At 46.9% G+C, this 19741-nt stretch overlaps 1 protein-coding gene across 2 annotated transcripts in view; it reads right to left on the bottom strand.

Moving 5' to 3' along the window:
- The window catches only part of NCAPH (non-SMC condensin I complex subunit H), a 33409-nt gene extending 16716 nt beyond the window's left edge, over nucleotides 1–16693 (bottom strand). For both annotated transcript variants that reach the window (XM_060653794.2, XM_060653800.2), the window contains exons 1-9: nucleotides 16578–16693; nucleotides 12264–12483; nucleotides 12013–12103; nucleotides 11011–11103; nucleotides 10550–10685; nucleotides 9749–9873; nucleotides 2985–3174; nucleotides 1248–1339; nucleotides 330–535 (exon numbers count right to left, since the gene is read on the bottom strand). In XM_060653794.2, coding sequence (XP_060509777.1) covers nucleotides 330–535; nucleotides 1248–1339; nucleotides 2985–3174; nucleotides 9749–9873; nucleotides 10550–10685; nucleotides 11011–11103; nucleotides 12013–12103; nucleotides 12264–12483; nucleotides 16578–16596 — 1172 coding nt within the window. In that variant the 5' untranslated portion in view covers nucleotides 16597–16693. The remainder of the gene's footprint in view (nucleotides 1–329; nucleotides 536–1247; nucleotides 1340–2984; nucleotides 3175–9748; nucleotides 9874–10549; nucleotides 10686–11010; nucleotides 11104–12012; nucleotides 12104–12263; nucleotides 12484–16577) is intronic.
- Nucleotides 16694–19741: the final 3048 nt, after the last annotated feature.

The following is a 19741-nucleotide window of genomic DNA, read 5'->3' as shown; positions in this document are numbered from 1 at the left end:
GTAGAAAGAAAGCACACTCTGTGCTACCAAAACACGTAACAAGAGCCACCACTGAAGTAGCTCCTGTATCCCGGGTACTTTTTTCCAGCACTTTACATATTTTAGTTCTATCCTTACAAACTCCCACAGTGTCAGTTTTATAACCACTAAGTTGCTGAGCCAAATTCACAGGCAGGTGTGATTCTGTGAGTCAGAACGGCTCAGCCTGTGTGGACTACATGGCCAGCACGCCAGCCTAGCCAGTCTCAGAGATGAAATTCGACTGTCTCAGCAGGGAAAGAACAAATGGAAAACTCCGCTGGGAACATCTGTGGCCCTGAGAGCCTTACGGGCAGCTATGAGTGTGGCAGGGTTCCTTCCAGCTCCTGAACTCAGCGTTGTCCCCAGCCATGCTGTGTTCAGGCTCATCGTTCGCATCAAAGTCGTCCTCCACGGGCCCATCAGGAAAATCCCCGCAGTCATCCTCCTCTACCTCGGCGTTGATGTCAAACACCTGTTCGTTTTTCTTGAACTTGTCTACCAGGGCAGACACGGACTGGAGAGGACAAAGAGAGGGTTCTCTAGTACTCCCCATTCCCACGGCCACCCCAGCCACCGCTGGAGGAACAGACTCCTTTCTCATCCCAAAATTCGAGTTTCCAGCCTCTCCTCCCACCTCCCCAGAGCCAACGTTCTCACGATAGTAAAGCGCTGAGGAAGTTTATATTGTGCAGCACAGGATGAAGCTGTATTGTCATCAGGCACATTTTGTAAAACATGAAACAGGAATCTGTATCCATTAACTACATGTTTAGAGAAAACTGTTTTCCATGGAGACCATTTATTCTGGAAGTGGTAGTATGTAGGCTAAAGGGGGCCATACTAAAAATATACAGAGGAAAGCTCTACACATGACAATTTCTCAGGAAACTCTGTGCCAAGGGACTCAACCCTGAAGAGCAGGAAATTCCTTGAGCCTGACAGCAGCCTGAGACCAGAGGACTGGAATTAACCATGTTAGAGGGTAAAGCTAATTAAAAAAATGCACACCCAGGAATGACAGGGCTGCCTCACCCTCCATTCCTAGCCCCCAGGTTTTAGTCCTTACAGAAGTGCCAAGGGAAATATTTTCTATACTCTTGGCCAAATAAAAATGATGCCACAGTTTTGGTTCTCACTGGGCAGGACTTGTCTTGGGCCATCTCACTGAAACCATGAGCAGTTGGACAAATGCCCAGAGCCCTTAGAAGTCTAAAAGTTGAACTCACCTCATTATGTGCCTCGCTGTCCCATTTAGTGAACTGGAACCCAGCCAGGGAAGGGCAGATCTGGCAATCTTCCACACACTGTTGCAAGGGCGCTGGAGAGAACAGAAGATGGCAAAGAGGGACGATGGCAAAGAATGTGGATGGAGCACACTCCTCCCTGCTCAGAACGACCAGAGCAGCACGATGGAGATGGGAGGCTCAGTTGCCTCTTGTTCTGTGGCAGAGGCTGGCTGGAGGCCAAGCTCCAGGTCACAGACTTCTGTCCAGGGAGAGGGTGGTGCTCCAAAGACATACCCACACTGGAAGCAGGCTCCACATTGGCATTCCAAGAGTTACTTAAACATTAGGGCAGAAACCTGAAGCACAGACATTTGACTCTGAAATGGACTCTGTGCCCCTATGCTATAGCTGGGAAATCAAAAACCCTTCCAAAAAGTGTACCAACTGGGGGTACCTGGGTGGCTCAGTCAGTTGAGTGTCCGACTTCAGCACAGGCCATGACCTTGCAGCTCGGGAGTTTGAGCTCTACGTTGGGCTCTTTGCTGTCAGCACAGAGTCCACTTCCGATCTTCTGTCTCCCTCGCTCGCTCTGCCCCACCCCTGCTTGTGCTCACTCTCTCTCTCTCTCAAAAAAAAAAAAAAAAAAAAAAAAAAAAAGTGTACTAACTGCGCAACCAATCATGCAATGCTACTTATTTTAGTCCCAAACTAAACTAGTTACCTCACAAGATTAAAGTCCCAGTTGGGAGCATAAACTTGGAAATAGATCATGAGCACAAAACAGCTGTACTTAGAAAACTTTAGACGAGAATCGGGGCGCCTGGGTGGCTCAGTCGGTTAAGTGTCTGACTCTTGATTTTGGCTCAGGTCATGATCTCACAGTTCATGAGATCAAGCCCTGCATCAGGCTCCATGCTGGGCGTGCAGCCTGCTTAAGTTTCTCTCCCTCTGCCCCTCCCCTGCTCACACATGTGCACGTGTGCACTCTCTCTCTCTCAAAGCAAAAAACAAAAAAAAGAAAAAAAACTTTATACAAGAATAGAAAGGATGAAAATGGGCACCGTAACATCTGTGTGGCCCTGGGGGCAGGGGGGTGGGGGGGAGGACCAATTTCATGCAACACATAAAAAAGACTGCACACAAGTGTAGCTACTACATTCCTGCACCTGCCATCCCCCCCACCCACGGCTGTCACAATTTCTCAGATGATTCAGAGGGGTATGGACGGTAGGATGGGAGGGGGGATAAAACCCTTTCCAAGCCAGTATAAGGAGTTAACAAAAGGACAGGTCCATTCTCAGACCACCACAGTGGAGTCTGAAAATAATTCACAATGCCCTCTTCTCCTCAGGACCCCCTAAATTGGTAACAGAAGAACAAGGCCTCCCTGGCTCACCAAAAGCCTATTTTAAAGCTCCTTTCCCAAGTCCAAACTGTGACAGGCCAGGCTTAGCCCAGGGCTCTAAAACGTGACTGTGCAAGCTGGCTGCTGACAGGGGCACATGAGGGATGCAACACATATAGACCAGGTGGGCATCAGCTACTACTCTTAGACTCCATGCTGCAGAGATGAAGAGAAGTTAGTTTCTTCCAAAAGGATGCCCAATTTGGCATTCCAGAGGCACCTTCTGGTAATTTAGCCAAGCAACGTAATGACAGGCTTATTACACTCCAGGGCTGTACGGAAACTTTTCTGATGACTGAAATGCTCTGGTGAGACTCACTATGTGTACTCACCCTTTAAATCTGTCATTTCTACCCAACCTAAATCTGGCAACTCCAGGGGTTCTTCAGTGGAGAGAGTCTGGACATCGGAAGGAAACAGCAGCTCACTTCTGTAGTCATGGCAGTGGAGGGTCGAGAGAAATACCCCCGCTGTGCTGCACTCATCGAATGAGGCTGCTGTCTTCTGAAACATGGGATCGATCTGAACGTAAAAACAGAGGGAACCGAAGAATTATGGAATGCAGCCAAAGCAAATATAAAATCTCATTCACTGGACCCTGCTTATACACAACTGCATATGCTGGATTGAAGTATCTCTGCACATGATCCAAACAGGTCGAGGGCTTTCTGATAGGTAGAATCTCATCCTAGCAGATACCAATTGAAAAGGAAGCCTGTGTGTGGTCAGATGAATAAATGCATAGTGCTCAAGTACACGGTAAATGGGAACAAGCTTCTACTATGTCAATCTGTTTATAATCTACACAGACAGTATCCCTCTGCTGGTCTCTTTCCATAAGTCAGTTTTCAAATAGCTATCTCTAGTAGAATGCTATCACAACAAATTCTGTGGACTTAGAAAACCTGTATGAGGGATCTGTTCACAAGATCCCGTTATTACTCTGAACAGAAATATTTTCACAGATTTGAAGGAACACACTAAGAGATTGAGGGGAAAGACAGGCAGAGTCAGCAGGACTAGATGGATGGGTAAAACATGGAATAGGCTGTAAGAAGGCTCCCAAGGTTGGGATAAGGAGTAGGAGTGGCACGGCCACATGACACCAATCCCAAAGGCAGAACAGGGCACAGAGCACGAGAACAAGGACAGAGCAAGGCACACGCACGTGTGGCAAGAGGACAGAAGTCACCTGATTGTACAGGTGGCCCTGCGACAGGAAACAGGTTGGGTACTGGATTCACAGGTTTTATGTCTCCGGATGTAGCTACTACGGAGAGAAGAGGCCTCAGGTGGGATGACAGATGTGGGTCTCTGGCTCTTTCCTGGCCCCCTTAGCTCTGAGCCTGGCCCCACCAGAACCAAGACTCTCCTCTCGCCTTCCCAATAAACCTGTCTCACCATCCTCCTAGCCCGAGTATCACATATATCACCTCCAAGTTCTTCCTGTCTCCCTACCGCTCACCCAGTCACACAGCCTGGCAAGTTTTCCTCCTCGCACATCTCTACCATCTATCGCTTCCTTCTTCACCCCTATTGCCGCCAATACAACCCACGCCTAAGTTAACCCTTGCCTCTGGTCTTTCTCATTTCCCATTCCAAAAATACTAGTGTTGCTATTCCCATTCCCTTCCTAAAATGCTACCCAGACCATTGGCTTCCCACCTGGAGCCCCACACCCTTTGAGGTCCTGTGTGGGTAGTTAATGAAACTCAGCATTTCAAAGAGTCAATGCAGGAACTGTAAATGCTAAAATAAAACTGAAAAACACTAGTTTTCCTCACTTTTGTCTAGAATTACATCATGCTAGTGTAGGAACAATGGTCTTGACTAACATCTTTGAGTAATTTGAGGGGAAAATGAATTATTGCTAACTGCATAGTTTGGGTAGATAAAGCTTTTGTCTTTTATTTATGTATTTATTTATATTTTAAGTAATCCCTACATCCACCATGGGGCTGAAACTCACAGCCCCAAGATCAAGAGTCACATGCTCTAAAGACTGAGATAGCCAGGTACCTTGGGTAGAACAACCTTTGAAACAAGGGTCCACAGCAAGGAAAAGACAGAGTAAAAAGAGACCTTGGTAGACAACGAACTGCATGGTAAAGCCTAGGTGGTTTCAGCTGTGTGAGTAAATACTAGACAAACTCTAGTTTGGCTCTAGACAAACTTATAAACCACCCAGCTGCCTAGCTGCCTAGAATCACCTTCCTGGCAATCTCCATCTGAAAATACCTACCTTTCCTTTAAGGCCCAGTTTCAAATTTCACCTCTTCCATCAATTCTGACCTCCACCCACTCTGATTTCCTATACTATGTGCCTTGAACTTCCTTTCATTGTATCTATTTGTGCTCTCCTGGTTTAAAGAACTGGAGCATAATCAGGTTGGAATCTCTCATGACAGCAAACATTTTGCACACAGAGAGCTGTGTCCAAAACAGATCAGCTCATACACAAATAAGAGTTCTCAACTGGTCTAGACACACCCACAGAACATTTGCTTTCTCATCTCCATGCCATCTCCAAGAGAATGTGGGTTCAAGAAACAGTTGAAACTTCAAATTTTAGGTTTGTGACAATCTCTCCCTCTTGTTTATCTTCCAAATTGGGCTTTGGGCCATTACGGCAGATTACAGAGCAAAAAAATACTTTCTAGGATGGGGTACTTGGTGTTTCTTCAAGACTAATGATGGGGCTCCTGAGTGGCTCAGTCGGTTAGTCATCCAACTCAGTCTGGGTCATAATCCCACAGTCTGTGAGTTCGAGCCCCGCATTGGGCTCTCTCCTCTCAGCACAGAACCAGCTTCACATTCTTTCTCTCTCCTCTCTTTGCCTGTCCCCACCCTCAAAATAAATAAACTTAAAAAAAAAAAACAAAAAACCCAACACCAAAAGACGAATGATTTCACTTGGCCTAGATGTAGCTGACCACCACAGGCTTAGAGGGAGCAGCACTGCTTGCTCTCTCATTCTCTCTTTAGAACAACTGGAAAGGGTAGTTACTGCAAGCTTCCTCAGGCTCCCTGGAACTGGGTCTACCTGGTCAGAAAAAAGATGATTGGAAACAGAATTTTCTGTAAGAGCTGAAGTTGGATGTAAGAAAAGGGGAAAATGGAGAACTGGGGAGGGGACAGGAAGGTGGGAAAGAATTATATGGCTTCTCTTCAGATGTATGCAACATATTACTATGGATAAAAAGCAGTTTGCTAGGAACAGATTCACTACCACAAAACCCGTATGTGGATAGGACTAATGTCACCTGTTCTTACAATTTAACAAAGTGAGATTCAGAGTCTTTTCCCAAACCACACAGCTAAGACAGTGGAACTAGGATCTGAACTTTACATCACCTGCCTAGAAATCTGGCACTACCCAAGGTCAACGCTGACACATCGATAAATACAACTCTCTCTCCCCAAAGCACCTGCCACCCTTGTTTTTCCCCCTCCCTCTTTGGCCTTGGCCTCAGTGGATCCACCTTCCTCAGGCCCCATCCTGCCAATTCACACACAGTCCTCACACTAGCACAGGCTAGAGCCTCCAGGCAAGTCCAGAGAAGAACTGCCCCACCACTCAGAATAAGACTGGCAAGGCTCCTCTCTCCTAGCCCCCCGCATGCTCAGCCTCTACCACTTCCATCTGCCATGAGGCCACCAGGACTAATTTCATTATTACCCTCTATTTAGTTTATTTATTAGTTACGTATAAAAGACCCAGGAGCCCCCAGGATTCTACATTTCCCAGGCTCTAAACCCTATACAGCTCCGACATCCCCTTTTTGGGCCCCACCCCCCTCTCTTAACAATTGATAATTTCTGCCAGGGCCCTCTAGACTCGGTCAGTCATCACCGAAATTCCCTACATTCCCCCACTTCTTTCTTCACCTACCAGCTGTAACTCATTCATTTTCAATGGGGGTGATATCATTCTAAAGGAAGTGAAAACGGGTTCTGGGAGAGGGTGAAAAAAAATCTCAGAAGTTATAATAACTTGCGGTTCTAAGCCTCAAACTTACCTGACAAAATCTTATTCCTTTATAATTCATTTCAGGGCAGGGGTAGGAAGACAATATCTAAAAAGGCTCTGGAGGAGGAAGAGAATGACAAAACGCTAAGGGGCACTGCTCTAATGAAACCTGCTGTCTGCCCAAGGACACTGCTTCCCTGCAGGCTCACCAGTGCGGCTGCTTCCTCTTCCGCAGCTCTCCAACCGACCGCTGGCCTAGATGTGGGATAGGTGAAGTTCCTTGTTCCTCATCGCTGCTTCCAGATTACTCTCCTTCCCAAGTCCTAAAACCCTCAGCTTTGAACGTAATATAAGGTCAGACCTCATCACCCTCTGCCCATATGTTTTTCAATCTCCTTCCAATCCCCAGGTCTACCCAATTCTTGGGAGACCTTAATATGCACTCTTGGCTCATTACTATTCTCCAATTTTACTGCTGTCATAGTTTTTGGTGGTTTCAATATCCATCTATCCATCCATCCAGCACTGTGGCCTCTCAGTTCCTTGATATCCTCTCCTTCAATGGTCTTGAGCTTCATCCTGAAAATCCCAGGACTTCCAGAGATCCCAGCATGAACCCCACACCTCCTGTCTTTTACTCCCTTTCTTCTTCTCTGAATTGAATCCTAACCATGACTGCAGCCTCTCTGTTGCTCAACTCTAAGTGCCCCTGACAGTCACCTCACATCTTTCCAGCCAACACCTTCTTGTCTCTAACACCAAGAAGTCTTTGACCCACCAGGCCCTACAACCACTGATCATACGGCTTTATGCTGTCCCTCTTTTCCCCACCAAAGTTCCATAAACACTGATCGTAACCACCCCCTCACACATGATCTTCACTCCAGTGCTCCTTTCTAGCTGTGTCACATTGATTCAGCTGAATACAATCCTGTATTAAATCCAGCTTTCTGCCCGCTTCACGCTCGCACCCACACAGCTAACCACTGTCAGAGAAACACACAAAGTCACGTTGACTGAACTTACTTTATATTCGTCTGCCACGGCCTTCAAGTCAACCATGAGTATTGTCTGGCAAGCAAACTCTACTTCCCCAGTCCACTTGCTCACCCACCCTCCTACCTTTTTCTCTCCTCAAACCTTTACCTTTCCTCTTCCACACAGTTGATGGTCTGGCTTCCTATTTTCAATGGGGGGGGGAGTGGGGGGGTGCTGGTGGGACACAACCAGAAGGGACTACCTGGAACGCTCCCACACGTGCACACTTGCATGCCATCTCTCACCAGCCATGGGTGCTCCTTAGCCAAATTCTGTCGACACTGTCCATTCCCTTCCCTTCTCACGAGCTCAAAGACTCTACTTGAGCAAGTCTCCTCCATTCTCCACTAGACTGTTCCCATCAACAAGTAAACATGCTGTTAATTCTCCCATTAAAAAAGCAAAAACCAGGAAAACCCTCCAGACCTTACTTTCTTCTCCACTTGCCACCCATTACTCTGTTCCAAATTATAGCAAAACTCTTCAAAAGAACAGCCTATAGTGTCTTCATTCCTCTCTTGCCATTTGTTTGCCCCCATTTATTAAGAAAAATTTCAAGCCTACAAGAATGTTGAAATAGTAATAAGAACCTCTGTGTGGGTAACATTTTGCATATCTGCTTTCTCTCTTTGCCACCCCCACCGAACCTTTTCGGAAGTAGATATTGTGACACTTTACCTCTCTGCCAGTTATTAAGGTATTGCTTCTCAGACCCAAACCAACTTCGTATTGTCCGCTCTGTGATGCTAGCTCTAGGACCACATTTGGGCTTTGCCAGCAGCTTCCTGTTCGGCTCCACCAGTAGGGGACACTAGAGGGAGCTTGCAAGGCTACAGGAAGGGACTTGCTTCTTTCTGTAGGCTTCCTGTTGCTGTCACCCAGCAGGACTTCTTCACCCCAGATGCACTAGCTGAGTTCAATTTGCACTTTTACTCACACTCACAGAACCAGCCTCACTGTGTGCCCCTCACAGACACCAGCACCAACCAGAATGCCTTCCTCAGAGGTCTGGGTCCTGGGTCCCACAAGCCCCTCTTCCAAACTCAGGGACACTGAGCCAAGCAGCACCCATTCCTTGGTCTGAGTTTCAGCTCCATAGGCCCTTCCTTCTCCAAGAATACCAGTGGCCCCAGGTTGCCACTTTGGTAGAGCTGATCACTCCCTCCTCCCTGACACTTTCTCATTTGGGTGCCACACCCTCCTGGTCTTCCTCCTACCTACTGAATGTTTCTTCTTTGGCTCTTTGAATTCTTAAGATTGGGGTATCCCAGGGCTCAGTCCTTTTTCTACCTATGCTCATTCTGGTGATCAATTCCAGTCTCTTGACCTTAACTGCCATTTACAAATGTCATGGAGGTAGGAGAATGTAATCTAGTCCACTGTTGGTGGCATAGTAGATTGGTACGACCCAATGGAAATTCTATGACTCAGAATTTTCTTACAGATACATCCTCAGAAGACCACAAATATGTACAAGAATGTTCACTGAGATACTGTTTTTAATAGCAAAATTTTAAAAAAGCTTGTACCAACACCTTTGCTTTAAATTAACTATGCTAAAGATAAATGAAGCCTCTGGCTGCCTTTAAGCAGATTCCTTAGGATTTGCCAGATCGTAAGGCTGTTTACAGCAAGGACTCTGGAGCGAGGCCACTTAGTTTCAAATCCCAGCTTGCTTACTAGCTGTATCATTTTGGGCAAGTTACTTAACGCCCTGTACCTCAAGCGAGGTAACACAGCTCAGCTCACAGGCTTTGGGCAGGATAGGGTACCCAGTAAATGCACAGTGAAAGTTAGCCATCATTATCTTTGCTGCATGTACTAGGAAAGAAAATTAATGGTATGATCGATTAGAGTCCTTGGTAATTTGCCATCTCTTTCGACTCAATCATTCTGAAATATTGTGGGGAAAGCAGGGACTTATACCTGTCTTCACTATAAAGCTAAGGGATGATAATGCAGATGCCAATTATATATTTTACTCCCTTGAGGCCTAAGCAAACGCATACCGGGCAGGCTTGGCTCTGCCGAGTTTCAGCCACTGAGGCTCCGAATTAGTCAGAGACCACACTGCACACAGTTCCTCACCTCACACTTCCGATCTGCTTCAGAGACATTGAGGTTGCTTATATTCTGTTCGATGGTTTTGTAGGAGTGCTTCTTCTTTGGCTTTTGAGCCTTTTTGGTTGTTCCTGTCTCAGTAGCACTTCCATCTGAAAGAAGAAATAAGACTAGTTACTGCAAGGATTGCTCTGGAGCACGTAACTAAACTAATTAACTCATGTTCTTCAAACCTCTAAAGAGCAATCATAATTGGAATGTGCCATTCTCTCAAAGCAAAAGGCTCATCTAATCCGCAGCTTCAGGGACGCCTGGGTGGTTCAGTCAGTTAAGCGTCTGACTTGGGCTCAGGTCATGATCTCGTGGCTCGTGAGTTTGAGTCCCATGTCAGGCTCCATGCTGACAGCTCAGAGCCTGGAGCCCGCTTCAAATTCTCTCTCCCTCTCTCTCTCTCTCTCTACCCCTCCCCTGCTCATGCTCTGCCTCTCTCTCAAAAACTAATCCACAGCTTCGGGAGAAACCTTAAGTATTTGGCTTCTAATACAAGCCAATTTCTAAAGCCCCCCCAAATCAGAAGCTCCCCCACTTGGTGATGTTTACTCAATCTTGCCTAAATAAAAGCCAAAAGTTTTAGTAAGGTTCTTCTCTTTTTTGAAGAAAAACAACTCTAGGGCTTAAGGATCTTCTCATATACAATTCTGAAAATGTTCATGTCTTCAGTCGAATGAGATTATTGATTTCCTACGACTTCATTCCAACATATTACTCAAATCACTACCTGCTACACCCTTAAGCCAGCCCCTTAAATCCAGATCTGAACCCACATACCTGCATCATGGTTCTCTACCTCTGGAGATGGCGCATCTTTGCCCAGCCCCCCGAGGACTCTGTATACATCGGCATGGACAGCGTCCACCCGCACAGCGTAGATCTTGGTGCTGGCATCCAGAGTGCCAGCGGCCACCTAGTCAAACAAGCAGAGCTATACTCACTGGAGGCATAAAAAGGAACTGCCGAACAAGCAAAAACACAGCAAGCTTTGTAAAATATTTACTTGCTCTTAAGAAAAAAATGACAAAGATTCCCCTAAGACTGACAGGGAATAAACAAAATATAACACAAAGAGATCTCTAGTTCATCAGTTTAGGAAAGAAAGTAAAGAAGCTAATAAAATGTCTTATACAAGGAAGGTTCTCATGTATTTGCAGAATTCAAGTACAGGATTGTGCTAAATATCAGAAATAATCATCATTAATTCACATCCAAGAGAAGGTGAACATCCTTCTTACTTTAAAGTTGGTCGGTTCGGTGTCTTTCTGTTTAAGAATCTCTGACATGAAATCAATCAAGTGCAAACCAAAAGCATTCTTGGTAGTAATTTTCTGAAAACAGAAAAACGTAGAAAGGTTTGTTATTTATAGCCTAGGCTCATGTAAATAATGCTACCCTAATAGAGGAAGCTACGCTTTTACAAAGTAACAGCCCACATCTCACCACAGGTATCAATTCCCACAAACACTTGATGACAGGGCTAAATCCATACACGTATCTCCCCATTCTCAAGGCCCAGAGGGTGACAGCACACTTCCTGAGTTTTCACTGTACGCAGACCCTGTTCTAAGCACTGCACATAAAGGGACTCGGTCACCCTCAGAACAACTCTAGGAGGCAGGTACTAGTCACATTCTCATTTTACAGCGGACAATGCAGCAGAGTGCTTAGGCGACTTGCCGATACTATACAGCTCGTGAATGGCAGGGGCTGGATTCCAACAGAGGCTAGCTCTAGAACTCACACTATTAACCCCTAAGCAATGCTGCCTCTCTAGATACACTGCAGGTGGCAGGCAACCTTATCAAAAAGAGCATCGAAGGCCCATAAGAAGCAGCAAAAGCATGCCGAAAAATATTAGCATTAAGAAGAGTCGCTGGACAATGAAAGCACATAATTATCATCAATTGCGCGTTCTCCACAGAATCAAGGATAGATTTCCCTTGTGATCAAGTTGCAGTATCTTCACTGATAATCCAGCAGATACTCACATTTTTCTTTTTTTTAATAATTTTTTAAAAATTTATTTTGAGAAAGAGACAGCACAAGCGGGGGGAGGGGCAGAGAGAGAGAGAGAGAGAGAGAGAGAGAGAGAGAGAGAATCCCAAGCAGGCTCCGTGCTGCCAGAGCAGAGTCTGACATGGGGCTCGAACTCATGAACCAGCAAGATCATGACCTGAGCCGAAACCAAGAGCCGGACACTCGACCAACTAAGCCACCCAGGCGCCCCAGATACTCACATTTTCAGTGGATAGTTTGATACAGGTGGAGTAATGTTCTGTAATCTGTGTATTTGTAAATTTAGGAATCGTGGCTGAAACGTCAATATTCCTACACGAAAAACAAAAACAACAAACTCTGGCAAGGATCCATGATACCCTAAACTTTCAAAATCTGGATCCAGAATCCCACATGGTATCGTGGAGATGCCAGACCCACGTGACCCGCGTCAGGACAGCCACCCAATGGAGGCAGCCCCGAATGCACTCACCTGCTCGATGGGGAGGCTAGCAAATGAGGCGAGTCTGCGCTGAACTGCAGGTCCAGGACTCGGGAGCGTCTCCGCTGCAGTCGCTCCTTTTCGTCGTCATTCTGAGGAAAGTCTTCAAGGACGGGGGTGCCAGGAGTATTGAGAGGGGCCTTCCGAGGCAGGGGCATCGAGAACACCCGTTCTGAAGGTGAGGAGGTACTGTGGGGGTGCCCACGGATTTCTGAAGAAAAAGGTATTCACTGTGGCTGACGGTGATGGAGCCAAACACTTGCTCAACAAACCTTCCACAGAACATTTCCTATTCTAAAGTGGGCTTGGGGCCTCTCCTGGGGTGGAAGTTCACTGCACATTTGCCACCAAGACCTTTTCCAACTCGAATATTCCGTGGCTAGAACCTCTATAGTTTACGTTTTTCTTGGCGTGACGGCCTTCTGATGCTTCCTTGACAAATTAGTGAGGTCTGAAAGGAGGTCAAATTCGAGAAGGGCTGAGAATCAGTCAGTGGATTTAACCACCTGGAGGTTTATTGGTGACCTCGACAATAGCCGTTTTCCTAGGGTAGCAGCGGGAGGAGAAAGTCAAACAGGCATAGATTCCAGGGAAGATAGGAGAAGAGACACTGGGAGACAGTAAATGGAGACAAGGTTTTCAAGGACTTACGTGGTAATAAGGAAGGACTAAAATGGGAGGGAAGCAGTTGAAAGGGAAGTGAGGTTGAGAAATTAATTTTAAGATGGGAAAACTCCAGCTTAATAGAGAGAATGAAGCAAAGAAATTGTATTAGTTTCCTATTGCTGCTATTAACAAATTACTACAAACTTAGTGGTTTAAACCAACACAAACGTATTCTCTTGCGGTCCTGGAGTCAGAGTCTAAAATCAAGGTGTTAGCAGGGCCGTGTTCTTTCTGGAGGCTTCAGGGAAGAATCTCCTTCCCTGTCTTTTTCAACTTTTAGAGGCTGCCTACATTCGTCCCATCACTCCAACCTCTTGTTTCTGTCATCACATTGCCTTCTGACTGTGAACCTCCTGCATCCCTCTTATGAGGACCACTGAGATTGCACTGGGCCCATCCAGATTATCTGGGATAATCTCCCCATCTCAAGACCCCTAACCTAATCATATCTGCAAAGTCCTTTTCAAATTATAATCTTGTATTAGAGTGTGTGTGTGTGTATATATATATATATATATATATATATATTTATTTATTTAGTAGCCTCTACAACCAACATGGGGCTCCAATTCACAGCCCCAAATTCAAGAGTTGTATGCTTTTCCAACTGAGCCAGGCAGGTGCCCCAGCAAAGTCCGTTTTACCACATAAGGATACCATATTCAAAGGTTCCAGGTATCTTTGGGGGGGGGGGGGGCACTATTCACAGCGATCATGCAGAATAAAGGGTAAAAGTCACTGAACAATGCATTCAAGGAACAATGCATTCAAGGAAGTAAGAGCATTGCTTTTCCTTACAGAAAGCCCATCCACAGCAAGAGAAAGGAAGCCAGACAACACAGACAGAGATACAGGTAAGGGAGCAAGCACAACGGTGCATTTGTGGATGTTCCTTTTGGACTGTTTTAATTTTCTTAGTAAAATAAGAAGCACATAAAAACCAAAACGCAGTAGCTAAGGGTGAGGGCCAGGGAGGAGGTACTGGAGATTTCAGGAGAGAAAGGAAGGTATGGAATAGCCATCTAGAAGAAGGAGAGTGGATGAACAAGGGAATACAGCATGACTGCTGGGCAGCTTTAGGGTCCCCTTGAGACCATCAAGTGAGCAGGGGCAAGGAGAGTAGGCAGAGTTGGAATTAATCAGGATTGTGATTTTATCAAGAAAGTATACAGAGGCCGGAAGAGGGCAAAAGGCTAGAAGGGGTTAGAAGCGTATGAAACAGAGTGATTGACCAGGGAATGTAAGCTAAGTAAGGAGGGGAACAAGAACATGAGAGACATGAGGGACAGACAGTGAAAAGTAAAGAATATAGGGGCTCCTGGGTGACTCAGTCAATTAAGCGTCCAACTTCAGCTCAGGTCATGATCTCATGGTTCGTGGGTTTGAGCCCCGCATCGGGCTCTGTGCTGCCAGCTCAGAGCCTGGAGCCTGGAGCCTGCTTTGGATTCTGTGTCTCCCTCTCTCTCTCTCTCTCTCTCTCTCTCTCTCTGCCCCTCCCCTGCTCATGCTCTGTCTCTCTCTGTCTCAAAAAAAAAAAAAATTAAAAAAAAAAAAGTGATACACAATTAACACTAAGTGTTGCCCATGTAAGGGGAAGGGAACATAAGTGGCAAAGGGTGGGGGGGGGGGGCGCGCTAGGTGGCTCAGTCAGTTAAGCGTCCCACTCTTGATTTCAGCTCAGGTCATGATCTCACAGTTCCGTGAGTTACAGCCCTGAGTAAGGCTCTACGCTGACAGCACAGAGACTGCTTGGGATTCTCCCTCTCTCTCTGCCCTTCCCCGGCTCACACTCTGTCTCTCCCAAAAGAAATAAACTTAAAAATAAAAACATTAATTGGGGCGCCTGGGTAGGCTCAGTTGGTTAAAGTGTCTGACTTCAGCTCAGGTCATGATCTCAACTGTTCGTGAGTTCAAGCCCCACATGGGGCTCTCTGCTGTCAGTGCGGAGCCCCTTCACATCCTCTCTCTCTCTCAAAAAAAAAAACATTAATTTTTTCAAAAGTGGTGCATAGGGATAAAAGGGAATAAATAAAATACAAGAAGAACTTCACATGTTCCCCTGATAGCTTCCCACAGGCTGAAGAGTATGTTTGACATTAACTCTGAGGTGAGGTCAAAACAAACAAAAGGAACAGAAAGAGAAAATAGAAAAGGAAGGAGGCAAGAGACATATTTAGGGAATGAATCAAGAGGACTTGTTACTATCTGGATGAGGGCACTTCCAGAGAAGAAGGGGAGTTGGACCTTGAGACAAAAGACTTTAACAGAAATAGGAAGCACTGAAGGAGGAACCTAAGAGGGAAACTCAAGATGGGGATCAGAGGCACGCTTCAATTCTTGGAATACTCCTCAGATTTCTCTCGTTCAGATGATTACTGAGCTCAAAGACACTTTCTACATCTACTTCCTTACCTCCCATTCGTTTTTCAAACCTCTATGTCTGGCTACCACCCCCACCACTTTATGAAAACTATCTTGTTACTATCACCTACAACTTCTGGCTACTTTTCAGGCTTCATCTCTCTGTAGAGTTTCAGCAGCATGTGAAACAGATGAAAACCCTTCAAGTGCTTCTTGAAACACTCCTGGTTTCTATGTCACCGCTCTCTTCTGACGGTTTTTCAAGCTCCCCCTTCTCTATCTAGCTTCTAAATGCTGGTCCTGAGTGTCTTTTCTTACAGGGTCTTTCTAGCATTCTCACCTGTTCCCATGGTTTTATGATCTATATGATGATGATGTCCAAATTTGTTCCTGAGTGGCCCATATCACTCCCCGGAGTGTCCAACTCTTATCCCAATGTTTACTGACCCGTTCAACAGTCTCTCACATGAGTCATTTACCACGTCCAAAACGTAACTCTAAATTTCCAAACCTTTTACCAAGACCTGCAAAGGCCCTGCCTACCTCAAGGGCCTCACTCACTGTTCAGGCACAATGTTGCTAGTCCTAGCGGAAGCCAGGCTCTTTCCTCCTTGCCCTTTTATCGCACCTGCTTCTTCTCCCTAGAACCCGTTCCCCAGTCTCTGCTCTAAGACCTTCCTTGCATCCTCAAATGAAAGGGGCCCCTCCCCTTACTCTGCTATTCTCAATCACAGCACTCAGCCTCATGCGCAATTCTTTCGTTTGTTAACTGGCTCCCCAACTAGAATACAAGCTCCAAGAGGTTGGGATCTTAACTGTTTTGTTCTTTACTGTATCTCTGCACCTGACAGAGCGTTTGGCCCAAAGGGAGCGCTCAACGCTTACTGAATGAATGCAAAAATACATGCACGCGTGCGAAGCGTACGGCAGGCCCAGGAAAACCACCGTTTCAATGGAGAGACACCGCGCACGGCATAGAAGCCTACAGGAAAGGTCGCCCCACACCCAGCGACCGTAAGGAGGAGTGGGGATCGGCCCAAGCGCTCCGGACGCCGACTGAAGCCGTGTCCTGATTGGCGGGGCACACCCCTCCCCCACTCTTCCTTCCCGCCTCTTCCTCTCGGCGCCTGCCTCTCCCTCCACCAGCAGAGCCCAAGACCAACAACTAGGCCGAGAATATCCGCATCTCCCGCTCAGTCCGCCTGCCGACCCTGCCCGCCCGGAGCACCGCTTCACGTCGACCCCTTCCAGCGGCACCCCGCACCCGCTCAACCTCACCTGGGCAGGGAGGCCCCATCTCGCTCTCCCTGTCTGGAGCTGGTTTTAAATCGCGCGCCGAGACGCTTTAACGGCGTAACGGCCGCGGTGACGTTTGCCGTGGGCGGGGCCAGAAGCGGGCCTGCGCAGGCCGCCTCATCCTCCGCCCGCAAAGGGGGTGTGCCGGGCTGTGCACTAGTGTGCTGCTTGGAATGGCTGGTTTCCTGCTCGGTTCCTGTGAGCGCACTGTAGAGGGTCCATGGACTCCCTGAAATAGCATGAAAACTCCCTCTTTTCGAGCTTAGGCGCGGAACTGGGCACTAGCCCACTAGCTGGGCTCCAGCGCGGAGCAGGACGGGCGAAGACACTGCTTTCACGCAATTCACTTTCTAACGATGGGGGCAGATTACTAGGAAACAAGGTTAATTTCTCATAGTGACCTGTATTATGAGGGCAGCAAAACACTAAGGAGGTAGAAAGCGATGGATGGGGTATGGGACAGAGGTGAGAAGGAGCCAACAACACAATGGACGGATCGGGCAGGCGGACAGGTGCGAAATGTTGTATATACAGTTTTGAATGAAGGCCATCATTTTTACTCACATTCTTGTGAAAAGCTTAATGGATATGTACACCTCCCCCCCCCCCCCCCCCACACACACACACACACACACTCCTACCCCTGCCACACTAAAGAAAAGGTTAAGGTCAGAAATGAGATGGGTATAATTGGCACCTACCCATTCTTCATGTGGTCCCAAGAATCGTATTATGGGAGGAAAGGCCAGGGAAATTTCCCCAAATATCTCTAGAATATCCTATAATTTCTTTTTTGTTTTTTATTTATTTTGAGAGAGAGAAGGAGAATCCCAAGCAGGATCTGCACTGTCAACACGGAGCCGGACCTGGGGCTTAATCCCATGAGTTCTGAGGTCATGACCTGAGCCAAAATCAAGAGCCTAACTGGCTGAGCCACTCAGGCACCACCCTGCCCCCATTATTTCTTACAACACACATCTGGCATTTTATGCAGTGTTTCCCCTCAAGGGTGTTATTGGTATTCAGGGTGAAACAATTCTTGACACGTGGGACTCTGTAGGACTGTTCAGCAACCTCCACACCATTTGTCCGCTGAATGCCATCAGTGCCCCTCCGTCATTAAAAGTACTACCCTTTGTTGCAAACCTCTTCATAAGCCTATTTGCTTTTGCACAAATAGTGACCACCTTCAAATCTTTAGCGCAAGGCAGTGTGGAATAGAAGAATGCAGGTTTACAGTGTCTTTCAGCAAATGATTCTACCAGCCACCCAGGGACCCAAATCAGCACCCAGGAGCCATCCTGGATGCCTTATTCTCTATACACAATCTATTGTTGAACTCTTTTTACTTCCTAAAAAGCTCTTCAGCCCTGCGTCTCTTTTTCATCCATATTACCTTCTTGCTGGTCTGCAGCAGCCCCACACCTGCTCCGACACCCTCCTCATTGCACCCAGGGTGGTTGTTGCTAAGTACCTGTTGCTAAGTACCGACCTGTCACTTCCCAAAGTCTCAAACCATTCAAAAGTTCCATTGCTCTGGGAACTTCTAAAGTAGTCTAGAAGGCCCTACAGGGTCTGGTCCCTGCAGCCTCTCCAGCTTCATCTTGCACCTTGCCTCCGCTTACTTCCTGCCCTCCAGACACTTGGGCCTTCCATCAGACTCTCCCTCATCATGCCCATTCCCACAAGGCCTCTGCACATGCCATGTGCACATGTCCTCCACATAGGATCTCAACCCCATCTTCACCCAGTTGGCACCTGTCAAGTTTCAGCTCACATCACTTCCTCAGGGAAGCCTTCCTTGATACGCTCAAGTGTCCTTACTGGAAGTTTTAGTGGAACTTGTCACCTTTGAAATTTCACATCCGCTGGTGTGACTATTTCATGTCTGTCTCCTCCACAGGTTGTCAGTTCCATGAGGATGAAGCCATTGTTTTCCCAGGGCCCGGTGCTAGCCCCGGACACAGCAAGTGCTTGAATATGTATTGAATGTGTGAAGTTGGAAGACAGGCTTAAATCCTCGGTTGGGCATGTGAACCTCTCTGGGCCTCATTTTCTTCTCTGTTTATAAAACAGTGAAGATAATACCCCTTCACTGGACTGCTTGGGGCTCCCTGTGCTGGGAGGGAGAGCCAGCTCCGCCCCCTGCAGGCGGGTCATTCACCTCCAGATCTGAATGCCGTCTTTGTTTCTCGAGGGGTTAGTTGGGTGGAGGGTGCCAAAAGATTGAATGATTTATCAGTGGTATCAGTGGTATGCAAAACTCAATTGCTCTGCACACACCCAAAGTAGTGCCTCCCGCCCCCACTCCTGGTCTGCCAGAAAAGCAGTACTGGGGCCATTCCCCTTCCCCATTTCACTCCTTATCAAGATCTACTTCCCCGAAATGAATGGCAAAAACCTTTAGGTGAGGAACGATACCGTTATCGGTTGGCGACCTGAACAATCTTTCGGCTTCAAATTTGCCCTGACCTTCCATCCTGCAGCTGGCTTGTATCATAATGTAGTTCATGATATAAACAAGTCACTGGGGCTCAACAGGCATGTAGTGCAAATGGCTTTACGTTCATTTTGGCCTCTGAGCAAATGCCTTTAATTTTTGTACGTGATACGAAACTCCTGACCTAAAGACTGGGCTAAGGACCAACAATTTCTGTCTTCTAGAATTTCTAAACAACACACCACCCTTTATCTTAATGTAGTGCTTTTAGCTTTTCAAAGCATGTTAACTCCTACATCTTGATATTCCCAAGACCATGCTGGAAGGTTGCTAGGACATGCACTTTCCTCCGGGCTCTGCCTTTTACTAGCTATGTGACCTTGAGGAAGTTGTGTACCATTTCTTTTTCTTTTTTAAATTTATTTTGAGAGAGACAGAGACAGCGCGAGTTGGGGAGGGACAGAGAGAGAATCCCAAGCAAGCTCCGCACTCTCAGCACAGAGCCCAACGCAGAGTTCAAACCCAGGAACTGTGAGATCATGACCTGAACCAAAACCAAGAGTCGGACGCTTAACCGACTGAGCCACCCAGGCGCCCCAGTGTGTACCATTTCTGTGCCTCAGTTTCCTCATAGGTAAAATGGAAGGGATAAAGCCCTCACTTCATGGTGTTATAGTGTGAGGACTAAATGAGTTACCTCACTTAG

This window comes from Panthera onca, chromosome A3 (genome assembly GCF_046562875.1).
Source record: "Panthera onca isolate mPanOnc1 chromosome A3, mPanOnc1 haplotype 2, whole genome shotgun sequence".
Taxonomy (NCBI): Eukaryota; Metazoa; Chordata; class Mammalia; order Carnivora; family Felidae; genus Panthera; species Panthera onca.
Note: the sequence above shows the minus strand (reverse complement) of the source record. Positions and strands in the feature narration are given on the sequence as shown.